The sequence below is a fragment of the Aptenodytes forsteri genome, unplaced genomic scaffold (genome assembly GCF_000699145.1).
Source record: "Aptenodytes forsteri isolate BGI_AS27 unplaced genomic scaffold, ASM69914v1 Scaffold2, whole genome shotgun sequence".
Taxonomy (NCBI): domain Eukaryota; kingdom Metazoa; phylum Chordata; class Aves; order Sphenisciformes; family Spheniscidae; genus Aptenodytes; species Aptenodytes forsteri.
The window spans coordinates 19,461,790-19,485,676 of NW_008795695.1; the positions used below are offsets into that span (position 1 = coordinate 19,461,790).

Here is a 23,887-nt window from a genome sequence, read left to right on the forward strand (position 1 = left end):
TCGTCCACCCCCCACCCAGCACCGGACCCCCCCCCAGCCGCTCGCTCACTCCCCTCCCCGGTGGGATGGGGGAGAATCAGAAGAGTAAAAGTGAGAAAACTCGTGGGTTGAGATAAGAACAGTTTAATAATTGAAAATCGGCAGAGCATGGGAAGCTGAAAAGTCCTTGACTAGTGTAAGCACTGCTTAGCAACAACTAAAACATCAGTGTGTTATCAGCATTATTCTCATCCTAAATCCAAACCACAGCACTGTACCAGCTACTAGGAAGAAAATTAACTCTATCCCTGCCGAAACCAGGACAAAGAGCTAGGTACTTTTGTTTACATTGAGGGTTTAATGCAGTAATCGTTTACCTTAGGCATGTCAAGATAATAACGCAAGTGTTGGCAATGTCACAGATCTCTCCATGCATAAGTCTTCTTTGGGTGGTACGAATCAATTATAGTGGTTCCATCACCCCACCATCTCCATGAGACTGTGGTTGGGACTTCTTTACAAAGAGCAGAGCCTGGACTTGCGGAACAGCTCGAGAAGCCTGAAATAAGCTATTCTGTCATCTGGAATAGGAGAAAGATTTCGATCTGCCTTGTGCTTCCTTCTGGACGTGCATCAGCTTACTCCTCTGCAGATTAAGCCTGTTTTTCTGTATAAGTGATATATTTCAACCAGGAAGAGGAAAGAGCCTGTTCTCCATAAATACCGGGTTTTATTTTTCTGTAGACTTATCTCTATACATCTCCAGAGGCAGGGGCAACTAATTTAACTAATAGTTTGTTTCACACATGCTTTTTTCATTAAAGGTGTAATTTGCTGTAGGAGTTACTTTTTTAGTCTGCCATTATTTTCTCATGCCCTCGTGTTTCCAGTTGCGTTGCACCCTCTCTGCATTCAGACTACACAATCTTCAGGCCAAGTTAAGCTGAAGATCGCACTGCTAAAATCTAACTGCTTTCTATGAGGAATTAGTAGCAGGGAAAACACCTGGAGATTATGTTTCTGCCTGCATGAAAAATGCCGGCACAATGTCTGACAGACATATAAATAATAATAAACTGGAGAGTGAGAAATAAAGAGGAAGGGTCAAGAACACACTTTTTTTCAGGAGGATTTGGGAGAACATAGAGGATCAGTAGGCATAAAGGATGAGGAAAGTGTTTCAGACAGAAAGCTGTAGTAAACAAAGCTCTTGCTCTCTGAACAGAAGTGAGGTTTTGTTTGAAACAAACCCCTGGACTTCCTACTACATAGTACATAAAGCCCAAGTACTTTCCAAAGTGGAGGAAAATCAGTATTTTGAAATAAGCCATCATACTTTGCATACAGGACTTCTGTAGTTCAGAAATACTGTTTAACTAGTACCATACAGATAGTAAAATAGCTTAGTTTTCGGGGGAGGGGTGTTACATTTTTAAACAGCACTAGGAAAAAGCAAAAAAATCATAATGCTTTTCTGTCTGTATACAAAATAAGCTGCTCACCAGAAAGGAGGATGGCTTTTAAAGCAGCCTTGTTTTAGATTAGAAATATGATATATGAACATTAGTTTAACCTGGAGTTAGACAGCTAAATAGGCTAAAAAATTCCTTTTTGGGGTTTATGCCTTAAATTTCAGTATGAGCTTTATTTAATATAACAGCTACTAATGAGAAATAGCACCTTAAAAGATCTCTGACAGAAATTACACCTTAAAAACACCTGTTTTGAAGTTTGCCAATCCTGAATTAAACAGGAGCTGTAGACTGTAAGCTTGGTTATAGCCTGTTGTTTTCTCATTTGTACGACTGGAGGCATAGTTACGGATGGGATGCCACCATGAGCAACCTCAACTTTTCTGGATGCTTCAGGTCTCAGTGCAACAGGGACAGAGAGGTCTATTTCTGTAGGACAGCGTGGAGGTCACAGTGCTGTGATTTTCATTGATTATGACAAAATCATGACTTTTGTCTCTGCAAACCGCTATAAATAACTTGTACTTAAAATGTGAGGCGGATGCTGAAAAGCGAACAAGTTCTTGTTGTCCTGATAGCTTGTCACAGCCAGATAACTATGATTTTACAGAGGAAACACTGATTCCTGTTTAGAAAAAATAAGCCGTTCTGAGAGGGTCAGTCAGAAGCCATACATATAACTTATCTACCTTTAAAAAATGTTTTTGTCCCTTTAGATTTCTTTTTTCTAGTCTTTCTCCTCCTTTGAGTTTGTGCAAACCTTTTCTGGCTATTGCCAGAGGTAATCAACAACCTGGGACCTAATTTTTTGTGTGAACCTGGGGTTCCAGTGGGTGAACACATATTCCTTCCCGTGCTGATCCTAAAAATGCCCTCTGAGCGAATGTTGTTTATTGCTGCAGCGTGAAGACTCAGTGAATCTGTTGCTTGGAAATGAGCTGAACATGATGCAAATCACGTTGTGACCTCCCGGTCTTCAGCCCAGCCTTAAAGCACCTGGATTGTTTCGTTTCCATTGTAAATACCTCGGGTCTGGTGGCCAGAGCGCCTCTCCTTACTGGTGCTGAGCTGGATGTGATGCTTATGCCTGGGAAGGCAAGTGGCTGGGCAGCTAGCAGTGTTAGATAAACAGTCATCTTTTCCTGCCCATGTTGACCAACTTTTGTTGCGTGCACTTCTGATGATTTTTGGCAATGAAGATTTAGCTCTCTCTGCTGTATCTTGTATTATTTTACAGTTAGAGTCAGCACATGCAGTCACTTCTCAGCAGCTCTTGGGAAAGCTGCATCAAGTACCAACAAGAAGCAACACTACGATATTCAAAAGACTTCATTGTCATTTCTCTTTTTCCTCCGCTCCCCACAGTCTCCTGCTTTTTAAAAAAGCCCTTTTCTTTTTTGCTTCGTGTTTTGACTTTTCTTCTTCTTTTTTGAGCTGTTTATTGAACTCTGACTTCCATTTGGTTTTCAGCTGCAGTTTCTGGTCTCCAAACATTTCCATCTTGACTTCTTACTTAAATGAAGATGACTCTTTGAAATTGTAATTCTGAGGTTTTGCTTTTGGACAGTTTAAAAAGATCTGTTGCCTATTTTGAATTCTTCTGAAATGTATTATCCGACTTATAAACTAACCTAGCTGTGACACAGTTCTGACAGGGTTTATTTTGCTTCCAAGGGCCTCTTGTTAGACATTCATTATTTAACTGCTAGCATTTTGAGACCTTGGTGCTTTTGTAGCTTGTAAATATGACTTCCTTAAATAATTTATGGCTAAAATTTAACTGTTAAATAATTTATATTTGCTAAAATGTGAGCATTTTAGAGAATATTTTCAATTGGTGAAAATGTTTCATTTGAGTATTAGGCCTTCAGACTCATGCTCAGTTTTACATCACATGGAATATTGTGATAAGACCATTTCTTATGTATTCAATAGACATAAAGTAATCTTGCTATGGAAGGCAGTATTACTATACTGCAGTATAAGAAAAAAACCCAATTATAAAACTGTCCCAAAAACATTTTGAAATTTCCTTAAGAGTGAATATATTTCAGAAACAGAGAAGACATTTTTTGACAGTTGGACTCGATGATCTTAGAGGTCTCTTCCAACCTTAATGATTCTATGATTTTTGGTGTCCATCTAAAGCGGTACATTGCATAGGTTATACTGTAGGATAGGTTATACTGGCTAGGATGTACTGTACTAGCATTAAATAGAAAGCATACGGTTTTGCGGTGACAGAGACTCAGAACTTTTTGCAAAGAATTAAAATACCTTCCTGCTATTTTAGTGGCTAAAGAAAGCGAAGGTTTCCTAATATTTTAGTTGAATCAAGATCGCATACTTCTTTAAAAGGGAGACTTCTCTCACATTCTCTTGTTTTCCTCCCCCCTCCTAGCTGTACTAAAGCAAGAACTTAGTAAATGAGATCTCCAGCCAGAGCTATTTGCCTTTCCTTTGCTTTTCTGACTTGCACCAGGAGCGCAGTGGGCTGTGTGCCACTGGAGAAGCACTAATACGCCGGATCTCAAAGCTGCCCTGTTTCCGTGCGGCTATAGTGTTCCTTCAAATCTGAAGACTGATGAACGGCCTCCTCGAATAAATTCCTTCTATATAGTTGCCAATAACGAGAAAGTGATGCATTTCTAAACATGCCGTGGCTCCTTTTGGTATTTATTTTGGCATTGAAGAAGTGGAACTAGATCTTCTGAGTGTTGAGGCATCTTAAGTAAACGCTGGCACTCTGGTGAGGGACAAGGGTAGGTGGTTCAGTTACCATCTTTCTCCATTTCTTCAAGCCACTGATTTTCTGCAGGGAGATGAAAAATAACATGAATTCACAAATTCTCAATTGCCTCTGAGAGGACTACTCAGCAAATGGGGTCCACTAGGATTTCCGTCACCAGGCAATTAATGCTGCCAGTGATAGATGTGATTAATAACTCATGAGCTCTTTACTATCCAGCTCTTTACAGTTGCATAAATCAAGGTTACGTTGCATGCTTCCTCTGTTATTTTTCTTCATGAATGCTTCAAAGAAGTGCAAGCATAGTAAATGGAATGTATGGGCTTTTCTTTGAATATTTCTCTTACTGAAGTAGAATATATTTTCCCAGTGATCAGAAGATGCAGCAGCTTTGTTTGTTTGTGACAGCCAGATGTAAAAGTCACCCAGCCTGAGCTATGGTGGAGGGAGGCTGGGTTTCCCAGTACTGCCCGTACTTGCTCAGTCACATTCATTTGGAGAGGATTATGCTTTTATCCCCTTTCTCTTGCTTCCCATTTTATGCTGAAAATGTCAGAGAGCGCCTTTCCTTGGGACACAGAGGCTTTATGCTGAGGGCTGTGGGCAGTGCCTTGGACGCCTGGCTTGCAATAGCAACCTTTTTTACTGCACAGCTTAAAACTATTCCAGAGGTGGGAATAAGAGCAGATTGTTCTCTCCTCTAGGATATTCTTACAGCAGCTTTCAAATTCCTTTTTTTTTTAAATTTTCAGCTTTTTTCCCCCTATGTTAGTACAAATCTTCATTCCTGTATGTTAGATCCCAATTATTACGATATTATTGACTGTTTGCACTCCACATCACTCTTACGGCTCTGAAAGAGGTTGCTATGATGAGTCTTAATTCTCTGGACTAAGGACTCTTTAGCTGGACTGGAAAGGTGCAGCTGGAAAACTCAGTGACACAGGTGCTCTGGGCAAACTCACATGCGTCCTTCAACATGACATTCCTTTGTTCCAACAATATTACTGCATTTAATTACAGAACTCACAAATTCGAACATCTCTCTCCTTGGATAATATGCAATATCCTTTACAATTTTTTTTTTTTTTCTGTAGGTTTTCAAAAGAGTTTTTAAAGATATTGTATTAGACGCAAAGGCATTTTTATCTGAATTACTCCCTGGTCCTCACTTGTTTTTCAATACTATAGATGCTGGAAGGACTTCTCTATATTGATAGTTGGGGCAAAAATTGTGGATTTTTGTGTAGCAAGGTACCTGATTACATTGTAAGTATGACCAAGTGCATTTATTTAGTTTCCCTTACGGTGATATTTTATCTTTTGCTTTACAGCACTTCAAACTTTTGAGTCTGCTGTTTGTAGAGTCGTACATCTGGGAAATTCCTCATGGGGTAGCAATAGCCATTATCTTTCACTTTGTGAAAAACAAGCTTAATGATCAATTCTGTATAAACTTTAGTCTGCAGTAAGACCGTGTGTGATACTGTCGTCATGCTCACTCCTATTCCCTTTTGTGTTTTTATTAATTATTCACCAGTTCATTCAGCTAGAAGTATCAGAAGACATTTAAGTCATGTGGAAGGCAACAACCGTTCGTTCTTTTTTCCAGATAATTTTCATGGACTTGAAACTGTATATTTCATTAAAACAAAAAACTTTCTTTGAAAAAAACCTCTCCATAGTCTCCCCTCTTTGTTTGGGTTTTAGAGAAAGAAATCTTGAATTTTGGGACAACCTGAAGTTAAGAATGATCAACCACTTTTTTTAACCTTTTAAAACTTCTGCAGAGGAGGGATCACGTTCTGTGGGGGTGCCACAGTCCCAGGTTAGGACGCGTCCATCGTGCAGCTGCTGTGAGGGACACAAGTACGTTTGAAGAACAGTCAGTAGCCTGTCTTTGTCCTTGGCATTGCTTTCTTATCCATGTGAAATGATGCATACTGTTCTAGTTCTTGCTCTGGTCACAATAACGTACCTTTAGAAATGTTTCAGAGCTTAATAAAGTTTATTGGGAGGTTTCTGAGGTGCTATTAAGCCTCCAGACCAAACTGTCAGTGTGTATTGTGGTTTGCAGGCAGAACTGGCAAAAAGTGCCTGTTCTCACAACCTCAAATAAGAGCAAGTTGGAAAAAATAAAATCTGGGTCACTGCTTGTGATGAGTAAGCAGTTCCCAGAGCATCGAGCCATTTTTTCCCCCCTCTGGGAAGCTGTTAAGGAACATCGTAGCAACAAAATCCCGGTGCAGTTTATTAGGCCTCCCTTGCTTACAAAGTTTCTGTTACAAGTTACTATTTTTGCGTCTTTGGACTGTGTTATACCTAACAAGGTGTCAGTTTCTCACCTTCCGTGCTCTTCTTGCTTGGTAGATTTTTTTTCATGTGGACCACTATAGATCATATTAATCTATGGAGTGTTTTACTGGAGTTTTACAGAATAAAAGAACAAGCTTAGCAGTGTCGTAAAGTTACAGTAGACTGCAGCACTCTAGACAGGACAGTCCAAATGAAGATGGAAATTATAGCCCCAAAAGTTAGTGCAGTGTAGTTTAACAGATCAGCTCACTAATTTGTCTTTTCCTCATCTTAGGTTAGTAATTTTAGAGCTAGGCTGGAAATGCAGTTGGGAATATGAAGAGAGGAGAATGATGTGACCTGGCTGACGACAGCAGAGTTGCAAATGAATTCTTGAATTCTGTGGTTTGCTCTGACTTCTTGGGCCGCCTTTCTGTCCTAGCTTTCTCATCTATGAAACAGATAGGCCGGCCAGGTGGTGTCCGCTTTGATTACTGTTTGTAAAGTGCTTTGATCACTCAAACTCCTCTTTTAGCACTAATTATTCCTCGAGTGTATTCATGCTTGGAAGCGAACAGGCAGTCCGACTTCTGCTAGGAAGGATAAAATGCAGGAAGCCGAGGGAGGGCTGAGCCCAGGACAGACTGTACCCGGGCTTCGTGAGGGTATCTGGAGCCCAGCCAGCCTTCTGCGTCGTGTGCCCTGGAAGGGAATTAATTGTGAATTCTGGTGACGCAGAGAGCCTGTAGGCAATGCTTGTATCACAGGTCCCTATAATATCAGCTCCGTGCAAATCTGCGAGGTGTAAGCCTACACGCATGTGGATTCAGCAGAATGAAAGGCAGGTGGTGCAGGTGAGCCTCTGTCCCCCGGTAGTTAGACACATCACATCACACCACATGAGAGGAGGTGCCTTCTCACTGCCCCGCGCAGAGGGTAGCCTGCACTGCCTGTTTGGCTTTGTAAAGCTTTACCTCCTTGTTACTTCTCAACAGAAACTTGCAAGCAGAGTACGACCGTTTGAAGCAACAGCATGACCACAAAGGACTGTCTCCACTGCCGTCCCCACCAGAGATGATGCCGGTTTCTCCGCAAAGCCCCCGGGATGCTGAGCTCATTGCAGAAGCCAAGCTGCTTCGCCAGCACAAGGGCCGCCTGGAGGCCAGGATGCAGATACTGGAGGATCACAACAAACAGCTGGAGTCGCAGCTGCACAGGCTGAGGCAGCTGCTGGAGCAGGCGAGTCCTCAGGCCTTTCTTCTAGATCTCTCTAGAGTCATCTTCCAAACTGGGTGTGAAGCGTTATCAATAACGACAGCAGACCAAGAAATCATATCTGTAGAGGCTAGTCAGAGAATAATATTAAATTGTTCTACAGGCTGCAAGTGAGAAGGTGAAATCACGTTTCGCTGTTCTTATTTAGTCGTCTTCCTTGTTTTATTCAGAATTCAAATCCATTGTTTGCATGGATATCTTTACTTTAAAACAGGCAGAAAATTGTGTGTATTCATGGAGATACAAAGATTTGTGCAACTGTACTGAGCCGTTAATAACAATCTCTTCTTTTTTTCTTCAATTTTCAGCCGCAGGCAGATGCCAAGGTGAATGGTACAACGCTATCATCTCCTTCTACCTCTTTGCAGAGGTCAGACAGCAGTCAGCCAATGCTTCTTCGTGTAGTTGGCAGCCAGACTTCAGAAACCATGGGTAAGATAACAAAGTTCAGATTGTCATAAAAAATAGTTATAGTCCCATTTCCCAGCAAAAAAATCCTTAAAGACAGAAAATACTCTGCTCTCCTGTTTCCTTCAAATGAGAATCAAGTAGACATTTGCAATGGTCTTCGATGTCATCTGGCTGTTTACGCTTTACATCTTCATTATGGTTCAGGCTTTTGCTTTTGATCGTGATGCACTCAGTAGCATCGATATTTTGACGTTAAACACAAAGCTCAGCCAGGGCTTGACTTCTGAAAACAAATATCATTAAAAAGCTAACTATTTTAGTCAAACTGACTTTCAGCTATTAAGCATGACGTGGCTGATTTAAATGCACATAGTATTAATTATGGCTAAGAGATTAAATGTATGATTAATCATCCCCATGTTAACTGATGTGATCTTGTTTTTAATATGTCATGGCTCAATCAGTAGGATTGAGCTGTCACTCATAGGCAGTGCTCATCTAGTGTCTTTTCTAAATATCACATCAGATATGATAATGAACATCATGAGTTGTGGAGTAAGGTTAAATAATAATATTCTGTAGCTAGAGGCTGGAATTATTATTTTGATGCTTTTAGTAACTGCTCTGTAGCATTTCCTAATTTCCTATCTGCTATATAATTAATAAGTATTTATTACCAAGTAGTAAGGATTTTCTGGTAGTAAAAAAGCAATCAAGTGTTGCAGCATCTTTAAGCAAATGTACTTAAATTACTTCAACAAGATAATATTTGAAGTCTGGTGAAAATATTCAGCTTCATACATAGAAATTTATTTAGTGTACATTAGAGAGAGGCTTTGGGAAAGAGTGAGAGGCTTAAGTGAGAGCTTTTGTCTTCACTGCAGTTAGTGAAAGAGTCAATGACAGCGAGAAATTGAATGGGAGGGGACATTCTGCTGTGTCTGAAGTGCCATCGTGGTGGGAGATACAGCTTGTTCAGGGGCTTTTTCTTCCATCCTGAGTGTAGGCAATAATGTCAGCCTGTGCCATTATCAAACAAGATGGGTTCTGTATGCCCTACAACAAAAAAACGTGAAATAAACTGTACCTGTAGGAATGCTTAAGTTAAATCCTGGGGGTGAGAGTACAGTCACAGGTAACAGCAATTTCATTTGGATCTTTCTTTAGTCGTATTACTAGTGAGTAAATATTATGCAACAGAGTAGACAAAGTGTATCGGTGGAGTAATTTGCGTGGCTTTCTGAAGAAATGTCATTAATTTCATCACATAAAATATGTTAATTAAAATACACAAGAAAAGATAGGAAGACAGTGGTTCCCAGCCATTTTATTAAAAGTCTTGTAGTTTCATATTTTATTGTTTAGTAGGACAAAATACAATAATGTACTTCTTTTCATTTGACTCGATATAAAATTACTCCCATTTAACTTGTGAGACTGAAATTAATTAATTAACACACATATAATCATATAAACTGCTAAAACTTATTAAAGCAAATATTTAGACGTGAATTGGGGTTTTTTGTTTGTTTGATTGAGCCAATATGTGGAAGGACAGTGAGACATTGAATCATTATCAGTATGATCGTGTTGAGACTCAGCAAAGCAACGCTGTTGACAGCACAGAGCGGAGCTTATAAAAAGAATTACTAACCGAGCTAACAAACCGCAACTAATTCAGTTTGTCGAGTCTTCTTTCACACCCGAAAGCTTTGATTGCTAGTCTGAGAGTTTTCTGAAGCGCAACTTAAAATATTCTTGAACTGTGAAGGGAACCAGAGGGGTGTTGTAAATAATGCTCCCAGGCAGCAGGCATGCGCCCAGTAATGAGGGAGTCACCATTTTCGAGAAAATACTGAGGATCTCTAGGTCTCTCCGTCAATGAGGTAATGTAGTGGTAGCTTTTATATATTTTTCTTTTTGAAAGGAGACCTTAGTTTTTTTAATTTGAATGTAGACCCACTGCACTTCTCTGTCGCTCTGCTTTCTCAAGGAGAGATTACTGTGAAAGGTTTTCCACCCTCAGTGTTGTTCAGCCATTTGGTAGAAGCAGCAACCCAGTCAGATCCTAATATACAAATAGAAGAGCTTATCCCTTGATAACCTGAAGTACACCTGGGCAAGTGGAAAGGTTCTGCTTTTCTTCTCATGGAGTCCTAATGGGAAAGGCCTGATCTTTGGCCTTTCTCCCCCAGTAATGTAGCAGCAGAGGAGTTTCTCTGAGGCATGTGAGCCAAGACGTTGTTGCTGAACTTTAATTCATTCAGGTACCACCAGAATATTTGAGACGCACCCAGCTCTCCAAGCCTTTTGTAGAAACACGAATGAGGAAGACTGTTTTGGGTTAAGAGAGGTAATTGAGGTCTGAAGGTGTCTTTTACTTTCGTCGGGTTGCTTGGCTGATGTCTTATTTTGTCACTTACAAGGAAATGCTCAGAAAAATCATCCAAATGAGAAAAAATAAAAATAATGCATTTTAAATAAAAGATACAGCAGTCTTGAGGGTCAACACAGTTCAGTTTGTATCAGCACTTACCAGGACATTTGGAAATCGGTACCTGTCCTCAGTTCTTCTTGACCAGGACAGCAGAACCACTGCCCTCTTCTTCCAATCTTTAGGGCCAGGTGGTTTTCTGCTGGCATGCTGCTGGGTAGAAGCAGCAAGATCTTTCTCTTGAGTTTTCACCTTGACATCCAGCAGAGGCTGGAAAGACGTTACTCCTGCTAAGGCACCGCTGTCAGTGCAACACTTGATGCGAAAGTAGCTCATGGTGTGAGTTGATTTGTGTGAACCCAGCACCAGTCAGAAGCTGGACAAACTGCAAGCGGTCTCAGCACATATTTTTAGACCATTAATGAAATAAAAGAAGCTGATACAAAGACCATCACTTACACGAATTAAGTGCTTCTTGCAGACACTTTACCCCACTTCTTGTACTGGAGTCGGAAAAATTGCTTTTGGTCAGTAATAACTCTTGTGAAACTCCTGGCCCTAAGGTGAGGCCGACACTAAGCCTAGTAATAGGAAATATACACGGTCCTGAAGTGTTCCTTTAGTATCTCTTTTAGTAGGCTTTCTACTAGCATGGAGTACCTCAATGTTTAAAGAATGTAAATGCTAACAGAAAATCAAGCAGTTTATTACTCAAGTTGAGTAGGGCAGGACATGTTAGAATAAAGGGTCATTAAGTCATTTTCAAAATAAGGATGTACCTCTCACGGTTATTACAGCAGGCAAAATTGCTTTTGTGTTTTAATAGGGATAAAAGAAATCTAGTAAAAAAGGAGAATCTCGCTCAAAGTATATCCTTTAGGTGTATTCTTTTTTCAGATGCTTTATTTGTATTGGAGGCTAGGATCTACAGTAAAATCAACATATGGATTTTACTTATCCAAAACCATGACCAAAAAAAACCCAGTAAAAATAAAATGTATTGAATTTCCATTAAGCTGCTGCCCTATAATCAGGTTATAAAAATTATTCAGTGCGAGAAATGTATTTCACTTTATTAAACTGCTGCTAAACCCTTTTACAGTACAACTGAATGTTCTTGGAGCGCCAATCTGATGCAATTAAACTGTCAGAAATATTAATACTGATGCAGATGAGAATCTGGGTTTCTACTGATGTACGCAGCTAGGCAAAGCAGTGCTAACGTGAATCCAGCACTATTAGAAAGCTGCCAATAGCAGCACTCACAACAGCAATTTCTTTTTCCATTAATAGAATAAGAGAAGCTGAAAAAACGAGTGTCATTTATGGAACTAAATGTTCCTAGCAGACATTTTACCCCACTTCTTTTACCAGAGTAGATTATTTCTTAAATCCCTTTTTACGAATTAAAGTCAGTGTTAATTGTTTAAAATTCATTGTTTAATTTCACTTAGATCCTTAAATAAAAATTATTCAGTGCGAGAAATGTATTTCACTTTATTAAACTGCTGCTAAACCCTTTTACAGTACAACTGAATGTTCTTGGAGCGCCAATCTGATGCAATTAAACTGTCAGAAATATTAATACTGATGCAGATGAGAATCTGGGTTTCTACTGATGTACGCAGCTAGGCAAAGCAGTGCTAACGTGAATCCAGCACTATTAGAAAGCTGCTCAATAGCAGCACTCACAACAGCAATTTCTTTTTCCATTAATAGAATAAGAGAAGCTGAAACAACGAGTGTCATTTATGGAACTAAATGTTCCTAGCAGACATTTTACCCCACTTCTTTTACCAGAGTAGATTATTTCTTAAATCCCTTTTTACGAATTAAAGTCAGTGTTAATTGTTTAAAATTCATTGTTTAATTTCACTTAGATCCTTAAAAAGAAAGAGAAACATAATAGTCAACAAAATTCACCTTTAAAATTTTGATTGTATACTAAGCAGAAAACGTGTTTAAGTGAACAGCCTTAGCTTCGTGAAGGACGTACACGACGGCAGGCTGTTAGCAAATGGTTTTATAGTGGCTCTCATGCCGTGGTGTGGCTTTGCTTCCCAGGCGAGGATGAGCTGCTCAGCCCTCCCCAGGACACAAGCACAGGTTTGGAGGAAGTGATGGAACAGCTGAACAACTCCTTCCCCAGCTCCAGAGGTGAGTGCTGCTGCCCGCGGCAGACGAGAGGGAAGAAGATAAAAGTGCTTTCTGTTCCTTGATGTTTTCAGGGGGTTGTGTTTTGGTTTCAGGTTTTTTGCTGCTCTTTGTTTTCGTTTTAACAATAGCTGTAGAGAAACCTGTCTTACTTAAGAGCGGGGAAGCAGCCTGCTCCTCCTTTACCTTAAGCTAACTCCACAGGTAGCCCTTGCTAGATATGCGGATGAAACAATGTCTGTCTGAGACTCTTTTTTCCTGAGCATTTTCTTTTCTTCCCTTTTGCCATGTTCCTTTTCTCACAGCTTCTCTCCTTTTCAGTTAGTCCCCTTGCTGATTTATTTTTAATACATGTCTTAGCACATTTTTCTTTCGTCCTTACCTTTCTCCAAGAAGAATCTGGTTCGAAATAACATTGAAGTTCTGAGTCAAAGTTCTCGACCTTGTAGCACTTGGGTCCAGAGTGATGGAGGAAAAACAAGTGGGCTGCTTGTTTGTGCAGCGTAGGCTGCACTTGTACGTACAGCCACAGCATTTCTTTCCGTGTTTCCGTTTTGCTCATTCCTGTTGTTTGCTAAAGATAAGCATTTGTATTACTGGGATTTATTTGTTCAACCTTTTTTCATTTAAGAAGGTCTTTTCTGAGCCCAGAGAAAATACTCTGGTGCCAAGAAAAATGGCTTAGATTCCTAGCAGGAGATGGGAAGTTTGGGATATTACCTGTTGCTGTGAAAGAAGGCTCAGACATAAACCTCTTGGCGAAAGAAAGTCCCGGTGTCTATTGACAGCTTGTTAAGTGGATTTCAGTAGGGGCATAGACTTACCGCAGGGCCCCTTGCACAGGTTTCACACGTCACCCAGAGGTTCTTCTTTAGTAGACAAATGCGTTAACCATCATGCTAGACTTTCAGTGAAGTCGAGTTTTCTCCATCCTTTGATTTCAAAGCAAGCTCAGCTCTCACCAGGCATCATCTGTGAGCAGTGGAAAAGGAGAAGGCAATATAAACTTCATAAGATCTCATGCTATAGATCAAAAGATGGAATCATTTAGAAAGATATTATTGAAGAAAATCTAATACAATGTATTGTTAGCTACGTTCATCTCCACTTCAACATTATACAAAAAAGTCGTATGTCCAGCCCTCATTTTGCCTAGATACTAATTATCAGAGGCAACAGATGAAAAATCTTTCAAATATTGGTATGTAGATAAAAATGGACTTGTTTTTAAAGTTGCTGTGTACACAAGGTTGCAACAGACAGTGCTTTCTTATCAGCGACCATCATTTGTGTAAATATGTTGTATTTAGGAGATCCTGCGTAATATTCACCAAATGTGGTACCTAATTTGTAATCATAGCTGATGATACTGACAAACAGCGTTTCTTCTTAAAAACAAGCTTAGTTTTAAGTAAAATAGGAGCAATTTACGAAACAACAGTTAATGAGATATTTGAAATACAGTGGTACGTTTCCTGTGTATAAATAGGTAGAGATCAGTCTGTTAGCTATCACTCCCTACTGACTGTGAATAGAAAAGGTTTTTAATTTTATGAGTGAAAAATACAAAGCTTCATGAATCAAACTGACAGAATATAAAGTTTAGTGGGGCAAAAAAAAGATCTGAAATTGGTAACATCAGTTAATATTTTAATTCTGTAAGTTATAGCTTAACTTCACATTTTCATTCTGGTGATGCAAAATGTGGTCATTTAAATGCAGAGAAAGAACGTATTCAATTATTTTGTTTCTCCATTCCGCAACTATGTTAAAAGTGTAGTATGTGATCACAAGCATCCCTAAAAGAGATTGCAGTTTATATACTTTCCTGCCTGATTAACAGCCGTAGAGGACAAAAATACTCCCTAGCTGCGTGGAGGGCTGCGAGTGAGGAGGAGGCACAGTCTGTCTTTGACATGTGTCGTCTTCTGTCCTCCTCAGCCAAGCCATGAGAGGAGCTTCTGGTGCAGCAGCCAGGAGCAGGCACAGGCCGTCAGGCAGAGTCAAGCTTCCCAGAGGACTTTTCTTCTGGGCCTGACCAAGGCACTGTCGGGCTGAGCCAGAATCTGCCTCTTCCTCTCTCTTTGGCTACATGAAAAGACTAGTCCAGCTGGGAGAAAAAGTCATTCACTTTTTGGAGAATTGTACCGGGTTTTGGCTAAAGAGATTAGGACCTTGATTAGGTTTCTCTGTTCTTCATGTATCTTTTGATGCATTTGCACGAATGCCAGGTTTGTATAGTTGCTTTTGGTTGAGGAATAGGAATGGTCAGGCCCTCTGTGAGAAATAGTTTGTCCCACAACCAGTGCAAATGGATTGCCATTCACTGGTTGATATAGAAGGCTACTGACATTGTCAATTTTGCTGAGATCTCATGCAAACTTCAGTTATTGGAGTTTTCTTCTACTCCCATTTTAACGATTAAATGATATTCAACTCATAACCGCATAAACAAAGCTTACATCCCCAGCTAATTTGCTGCAGCCTCATGTAGACCTTCATTGTGAGATGAAGGTTGCTGTAGTCAGTCAGATTCCACGGGCGTCAGGGATATGACTTAGAATTTACAAGACTGCAGGAAGGAGAAAAGGAAGCAGGGTTGACTGGTCTTAACAAACTACTGAATCAGGGGCCTTTTTGCTGTTGAGAGGTGCAAATCTGTATCTGAGGTTTCCAATCTACAATAAAAGATTGAAGTGTGATTGCAAAAGAGTGAAAGCAGTTTGGCAAGGCAGCCTGAGAAGAGGGCATTAGTGTAAGGATTCAGACGTGGTGCAAGTAATATTTTACTTCTTTGCATTACAGGTTGCATTGAATCTCAAGCTATTTGTAGGTATTCAGGAAACAGAACAGTAAGCCCAAACAAGCAATGAGCACAGATCTATAAAGAATACATTTTCTTGTATTAATTCTTATTAAGTAGAATTAAAAGATTGTCAGATGCAAGAAACTCAGTCATCCCAGTCTGGCATTCAGAACTGTGTTGTGATACAGGAGCTTATGAAATATTATTTGAAAGGTGAATTCAAACTACTTGGCTAAAGCGGTACCACGTGTGATGCATACTATCTTTAGGAATTAAAACTAGAAGGAAGATGGGTTAAATGCCCAAGATTGACTAGTACTAGAATTAGCTTTGTTTATTTCTATACTAATGCTGTAGAAGGAGAAGTCTGCTATGATATTCATAGACCATGCAATTCCAGAAGAGCTGCAGAGGACACAGGGCACTCATCAAAACCTACCTAGATTGAAAGTGAGAATAACAAAATGAAATCCAGGAAGGGACAAACATCCATACAAATAACCTGAAATTCGTACATGGAATCAATTGAGGAAATCTAGGGATGTATTAAAAGGCCTAGGAAGTTACTGGCAGGACCTTAAATGTGGGTTTCCTTTGTGGCCTGTAAAAATAAGCATGTTAAATTTCAAGCTAAATGTCCCACTCCAGCATGTCACAGCATAGGGAGTGATACGCCTTTTGAATCAGGGACATAATTCTGGGTATCCTGTTGCCAGTAGGATAATGACAACTTGGAGGAGTGCAGAACAATGTGACAAGAGCGAACTGGACTCTGAAGGCTTTGGTTCATGAGAAGAGTTCAGAGCTGAATGAGCAGTGAAGAGAAAAAAGGACTGAATTTCTGTGCTTGGGTGCACAGATGTGTAGTTGAACATCACAGGATACAAATTAAAAACAAAATATTTAGTCTAAATATCATCGAAAGCATCTGAAGAGTAAGATTTGCTCAGGTTGGGAAATAGTTTTCTAAAGCAAGTAGTACCTCTTATTCTGGACTTCTGAAACAAAGCAGTAAAATGTAGTAGTAATTAATTGTCACTCACCTGGAGATAGATTCATTTTGATTATGATATTTTCCAAGCTTTTGCTGCATGGAGTTGTTTTTAAAAGGGCATCAAGGCTTCATAGCATCATTTTGAATGTATTTTAGAGAAGCATGTGTTAAACAAATCGTGTCATAGACCTTCATAAGCAGATCTCAGATGCAATAACTTGTGTTACTATATACCTTTTACAGGGTTTTTTTGTTTCTTCAGTTTAACATTTTGGCAGTTCTTGGCATTTCCTAAGGAGCAGAGGACCTCCATGCTCCTTGCACAGCTGACTGTTGGTGCCGAAAGCTGTTTCATTTCTGGAGAGGGAAATTCTGCTGAATACCTGATGATCGCTGTCCTTAAGGAATTTTTCTTTCCTTTTAATCTACAAGGTTTCCCATCCATTCCTCTTTTACTTTGCTGCTCCCAGCAAATTCACAACTGCTGCAGCTGCTTCGAACAGCTGCTGTGCTAACTCAAAACAGATGTCAAAGCCAGAGGTCTGACTTTTAGTGGAAATCTACCATTAAATACCACTTCAGTGGTTTATTTGACCCTGCTTGATAATGGGCCACAGAGGAAAACATTTTCACGCCGTATTTGTGCCCAAGCTACTAAATCTCCGGGGAGTTGGTTCACAGTTAGAAAGTAAGATTGGCAGGCCAGTATTTTTAAAGCCAAGTTCATCTCTCCTGCAGCACTGAGGACAAGCAAGTTGCACCGCTTCTGGTGGATCTCATGATGGACCAGGCTGTGTTTTGCACTTATGGTTTTGTGGCAAATGCTTTCTATGAATGAAGCTCAGAGAGGAATTTAGGGGCAGAAGTTCTTGAGCCAACTGAAGTTGGTGAGAGAGCTTCCCAGGCTTCCAATGCAGAGCCCTTGCTGGTGGATAATGAGGAAGTGGGAGCCAAGAAGTGGTTAGAAATGAGACCATGATGGCTTAAAAGAGCTAAGAGGCCACGACATCACGTGAAAACATTTGGAGAGGGATCAGTACTCACCATTATTGTTTAACATAGTATTGCTTAATACAGATATTGTCTCGTGCAGTGAAATTACAAGACCCCACAGCAATAAATAAGTGGCACTAAGAATAGCACCATCTTTTACAAGTTTTGTTTTATCTCGGTCACATAAAAACACACCAGACACATTCTCTGCTCTCACTCTTGCATCAGCCAGGCTCTGTCATGACTGAGGCTAATGTCCTAAGTGGAACTAGCAACTTTCAGCACTGCAAATAATGCAGTTTCTCTTATTCTGACAGCAAAACGTCTTATGACGCAGACTTTTCTTTTCACACTTTACTGAATCAGTGGAAGAGTACCCTGGAGTTGTTATACCGTAGGGTATTCTGGAAATACTCTTCCAATTGAGCTACCCTGGCCTTTTCTGCACTGTATCCCTTTCTCTGTGCTATGGTCCTACATCGCACATCAGTGAGCCCAGATGACTGAGATCCCTTATCACTCCCCTGTACTAAGTGGCTGAGCTTCTCCGCAGATTTTTGCTGGGGTAGCGATGGGGAGGACTAGATCTTTCGTGATTTATAATGCTCAGTCCTGATGTAAACTGGGAATACGTTAATGAATTTAACAAAACCTTAAGGAACTTTTTTTAAGAAAAAAAGCTGTTTGCAGATCCAGATCTCTCCCCTCTGCAGCCCGTCTGTCTCCCGAGTTCAGTGAGAGCGGCAGTGTAGTAGATGCTTTGCGCTCTCTGCTTTGATCTGAATCTGCATAGATGCATGAAGTTTTTATTAATGCCTCTGCTTTCAGGTTTGATTTGATCACTCTCTGTGTACCTTTGCCTGTGATACAATGTCATGTAGATTTCTGAAAAAGACAGACAGACTCTTCTATTTTGTAAGGGCAGGAAATCTTGATTTGAGCAGGAATAATAGATAATTAGCACCCATGGATTGTTTATCAGTATTTTGATGCCTTATAGAACACAAATTTTCAGAACTGCGGCAATACAGACAATCTTCTTCCTCTGCAATTTATGCCAAACCATACTCCTTGCCTTAAAACTTAGAGACACGCATTCATTCATATGCAAAGAAGAAAATAAAGTAAAATCCATTAAACCCTTTTTAATCTTCCTCCAAAAGAAATTAGCTGTTACTGTACTAGTGCTACTCTCCGCTGCATTTGACAAATTCTAGGGCTGATTACTCACCACAGACTTTCCTCACCAGCTGTTTTGCGTGGTGCACAGCTATCCCAGTTACTGTTAAATACATTCATTTTCAAGCAGAATACGGTCTGTCTCATGTAGATATTTAAATTAGACACTCTGTAGCTGCAGTTTTAGGTGCTTGTGCAGACAGGTAGGCATTTCTTAAGACCTCCAAAAGGATCCAGTATTTTGCATGCAGGCAGTTCCTTCTCTCCTCTTGATCCAAGCTAAACTGTCTTCTGCTGGATCTCATTCATGCCCCAGGACTCTTGCATACCCAGTTGTACCATGCTGCAGTTTCTGGAGGCCTTAGGTAGACCACCTACTCACCTAAACCTTGGGGCTCTTCCTCAGAAGAAGACCGAAGTATGCAATGGATTTTATATCTTCATTTTCAAGGATTTTCTGTTATATGATTTATATTGATGAGAGGTTCTCATCTTCCCTCCTGGGAGGCATTTTTTAGGGAATTTGTGGCTCCTGATAAAAGCGCCAGAGGAGGTCGCAGGCTGCGTAGGCGCTCATGTAAGTCCTAGAGAGTTAGGCAGGCCTGCAAGGTGAAGTCCTTAGAACTGAAGCGACACCTCTGCTGGCTGTCAAACTTGCTCTGGTACCTCTGTGCACCACCAGCACGTGTGGTATAGACATAACCTGAGTCAAGGCTCCCCTTAGGAGCAGAATAAAAACACACATGCAGAGCATGACTTCAAACCTATTATTCTACTCTATACATTTCTAATAGTAAGTATGTTACTGGGGAGAGGGAGAGGGGAAGGAAGGGAATAAAACTTCATCTGTTCAGTAAATCGTAACCTTTGCTGTCCAGGCCCTACAGAGGTTGCCCCAGCCGTTCCTGTTGCCTGGAGTTCGTAGTTGAGCAGCGGCTCTGACCTGTGGTGGTCAGTGATGCCATTCACGTCCTCCACCCTCTCCTCCTCTCCTTTGCCACCTCTGCTCAGCTTTGCTCTCTTGCTGACCCTTGTTCCGCTCCTTGTAAAATACCTGCAAAGCTATTTATTGTCTTCCTTCCCTTCTCCTGCAGGCTGCCATACCTAGAAAAAAACTCAACAGCAATTAGGTTACTGTTATGCTGACCTGTGTGTTCTCCCGTATGTATCTGTCTCTCTCCCCATTGTCCCATAGGTCGTTTGCAATTACATCATTTACAACAGCTCTGGGGCAAAGATCATCCTCTTTCTTGAACAGCATCTACCGCAGTGACGTTCTCACCTAAGACTGCAAGTCTGGCAGTACCAGTGCTGGCAGTAATGTGCCAGTGCCAGTGGGACACTGCTTCTGGAGACAGCAAGTGTCTTATTGTCACTGGCTGTGTGATGGGAAGGGGGGGCAAAGGGGTGTTTCTGCTGTTGATTGACACCTGGCTTTCTTTTTTTAAAAACGAAAAATATGCTATGATAAGTGTTTGAGAAGAATCAGTATGATCAAAGTATGGCTTCCGTGAAGGCTCATCAGGAACATCGGCAAAGGGTGTTTCTGCTGTTGATTGACACCTGGCTTTCTTTTTTTAAAAACGAAAAATATGCTATGATAAGTGTTTGAGAAGAATCAGTATGATCAAAGTATGGCTTCCGTGAAGGCTCATCAGGAACATCTTTTCAGCTAAACCCATTAAGGACTCCTCCATTTTGGCAGTACAACTTGAAAGTGATGAGATACTTTCCCTTTTTTCCCCTTTCACTTGAATTTTTTTTCTCCCTTTCTCCCTCTGCCCCATCAGTTTTACCATGCTTGCAGATCAGCCTGTTGGAAACATCTTTCAGAATACATTTATCTTGAATGTGAGCATGTTGTATTCCAGTGTACAGCTCTAGGTGTAAAATATGTGTGTGTGTGTACACATATGTGTATATATGAATGTATACCTGTATATATGTATGTAGGCCATCGTAAAATGTAAAGCGTCTGGATGAATTAATTGGACATTGGGGAAACATGATTTTACCACTAATACTGATTAGTAGAAGTACTCAAATTGAGGAAATTAGATGCTCAGAAAGTGAATTCAGATCTTCTCTGCCATCCTTATCCTCAGCTGAAAGGCCTGTAAGTTGGTGTTAGTAGTATTCTGAAGTGCTTTTGCTAGGTTAAAACCAAGCTGCAGATTACAGAACTGTTCTTGAATAAATCGGCTCAGAATCATCAGTGGATTTCAGTGCACTTTCAGTCTTTGTTTAAAGCAGAAATGCGGTTATTTTATATTAAATTCCTAAATGGAAATTGAAGTGTCTCTTACAGTGTAAAATATATATTCACGTGTGGTTTTTTCCCTTTCTTTTCTGATATTTCTTCCACTTCCTTTCTCTGTTCCTAAAGGAAGAAATGCCCCTGGAAAGCCAGTGAGAGAGGTTAGTGAGATGCAGGCTCACTGCCATGGCTTCTGTTTGTCACAGCTTGCTTTCTGTGCCCAGCATGCGTGTGACGGCAGCACGGGTTTGCTTGGGTTTGGTGAAGGGTGGGGGTGGTTTTATTTTGCTTTGGGTTTTGTTTGATTTTGCTGAGTGCATTCCCCATGTGTGCTCTAACAGTAGCATACCTCTCAACTTTCAATGGAGACAATGTCCGCTCAGGGATCTGCATTTTCCTACATCCTCCCAGAGGTGGAAACTCAGGAATGGGGAGGAGAAAATAATACATTGAAATTAAGCCTCTGTATGATAAATGTGGTCAGCAAATATGCTGCAGTCATTGACTTATGTTCTGTTGCTTTTGTATGTAAGCACAACAGGGACACCCATTGTCTCTTGCTGTTCAGCTTACATACTCACAATTGTATTTACATATATGTGCCAATACACCAACCGTCATCTCCAGTTAATAATCGTTTTTTTCTTTTTCTTTAGAACAGTGAGAGTTGAGAGGTATAAGAGATTCAGGTGTTTTAATTTCCTGATATACTATTGCAGAATGAGGAATGCTACTAACATTCACCAGCTCCACAGTGTTGTATTCAGCAATGCGAATGGGCGATGGTTTTCACTGTGCACTTCGGACATGGTTGGTTTGATGCAAAACAGAGTTTAGAATTTGTGCGTTGCTGCTCGTTAATGGAGGAAAACATTTTGTGCTGTGTTGTCATAGCACCTTTGAAAGTATTTCCAGAGCGCCTTGATTTTTCCTCTGTGAAGCTGCTCTTCACTTGCCAACCAGATACAATGTTTGAAAGATGAATTCCTAGCGAAAATTATTATTAAAGATAAAATATTCAGAGACTGCCTGAGTGCACTTGCAAGTAGCTGTGAAATGACCTTTCCCACACAGATGATGTGCGGTGTGGATGAGGCAGAAATTGAGGGGTAACCCAGTTTGCAAACTTCTGCTGGTGCAGAGAGGGGGGCTCATGGAAACACACGGCGCTGGGGTTTTTAGCAGAGCTGTTGTGAACTGACAGGCTACCTGGGTAAGCCAGGATTTGTTCTAACGCGGTGCCTTGTAATTCAGTGGTTCTCTGCATTGGCTGTAGGAGATGGCACAGGTCCAGCTCCTTCGAGGATTAAGAACCTCCGTGCAGGTTAAGTCTGTCCTCAAATGGCAGGTCCTCTGATATGGATCAAAAAAGAGTGCTTAGGATGTCATCAACAGACTGCACCAGTCCAGAAATTTTGTGGAAATTATTTCATATTCAGCCCTGCATGTTCTCGGCTCATACAGTCTGAGAATTGTTCTCCAATTCAGCAAAACAGGTTGTTGATTTCCACTGTCCGCGTTCATATTTATGCATATTGTTCAGAAAAAGCTTCTGCTGCTGAGAGCATATTTGATACAATTAATTAAAAAAAAAAAAAATTTGAAAAATGGGCATGTCCTACCTGATCAGATTCCAGCAGCTTAACCCTAAAAAAGTTGACTTCTTCAATGAATCGCCCACCGCTCTCCAGTTGTATTTGTGCTCACTGATGGTTCCAGAGGGGGCTTGGTAACTTGCAGAGCTGAGTGTAAAACGCAGTTCTCCATCTGCTTATGAGGTGTATGAGCTAAGGTATAGAACATCTTTTGCTTTATGTGTGAATCCATTTGCACAAAGGCAGACATGTGGTTTTAAACCCACCCAGCCAGTTTTTGATCCCATCACTCACATTAGGTATTGTCTTCATGTGTAATCCCATTGATTTCGTGGCATTACTCGATACGAATAAGGGTATCAAAACCCAAGCCACCAACAGGAAGGATTTTTCTTTTGTCGGGGAAGGGTTAGAAATCTGTGCTGCTAAAAAAGGCACTACGTTGTGTTGGGGTTTCTTAATTTACTTTCTATCCACTCTTTCGAGTCTGAATGCTCCACATTTATTTCTCTGACAAGCTGTAGTATAAAATCGGTATTCAGTTACTGTGCCCTCACCCAAGGGCCTTAATTCCAGTAGAGCCTCTAAAGCAAATTCAGCAGATGAGAAACGCATCATTCTATATGTGACCAGAAGTGACGTAGTTAGTGTCTGCAGAAATAGGTGTCTTCTGCTTTCAAAGCAAATGCACCCGTGTTAATATTCCCTCCATTTTATAAGTCTAAGTTAATACTGTCCATATCCATTTTGGGCTTTATTGCTGCATTTCAAAGAGTGTGCTCAGTTTTTTCTTATACAGTAGTATCTTTCAACCTTTCAGTGCCTCAAGCATGGAGAAAACTTTTTTTTTAAAAAAAAAAAAAAGAATGGAATTAATGCCTTATTTGGTGGCATTACTTTAAAAATATGAATACTAATGAGTGGAAAGCTACGACATATTTTTCTAAGCACTTTTAGGACAGTATTTTTCTCATTTGCTTCTTAAATAAAAATGTCAATGTCCTATGTTTCAGTCCTAGAGAGGGCAAGTAAGCAGTATTCAATAGAAGAAGCAGAGCTATATAGAAACAGTCAGTGAATCTGAGCTCTTATTTAGGTAATAGGCATTATAGAAGAGGGTGCGTTCATTACACATACAGTACCAGGAAATTATTGCATATGTTGTTCTCAACTATTTCCAGTCTTGATTGTCCTAGCTCTTACTCCCATCTGCAAGAGAGGCAAAACTGCTGGCGGCGCGATGACACCCCGCTGAGGGTTTGCCAGTTGAGTGGCTGGAGCACATCTATATTGC

At 40.5% G+C, this 23,887-nt stretch overlaps 1 protein-coding gene across 3 annotated transcripts in view; it reads left to right on the plus strand.

Moving 5' to 3' along the window:
• The window catches only part of DMD (dystrophin), a 1,230,427-nt gene that overhangs the window by 1,202,447 nt on the left and 4,093 nt on the right, over positions 1-23,887 (plus strand). For 2 of the 3 annotated variants that reach the window (XM_009283051.2, XM_009283050.2), the window contains 4 exons: positions 7,491-7,734; positions 8,079-8,202; positions 12,680-12,772; positions 21,128-21,159. In XM_009283051.2, coding sequence (XP_009281326.1) covers positions 7,491-7,734; positions 8,079-8,202; positions 12,680-12,772; positions 21,128-21,159 — 493 coding nt within the window. The remainder of the gene's footprint in view (positions 1-7,490; positions 7,735-8,078; positions 8,203-12,679; positions 12,773-21,127; positions 21,160-23,887) is intronic. The other variant, XM_009283049.2, reaches the window with a different exon arrangement.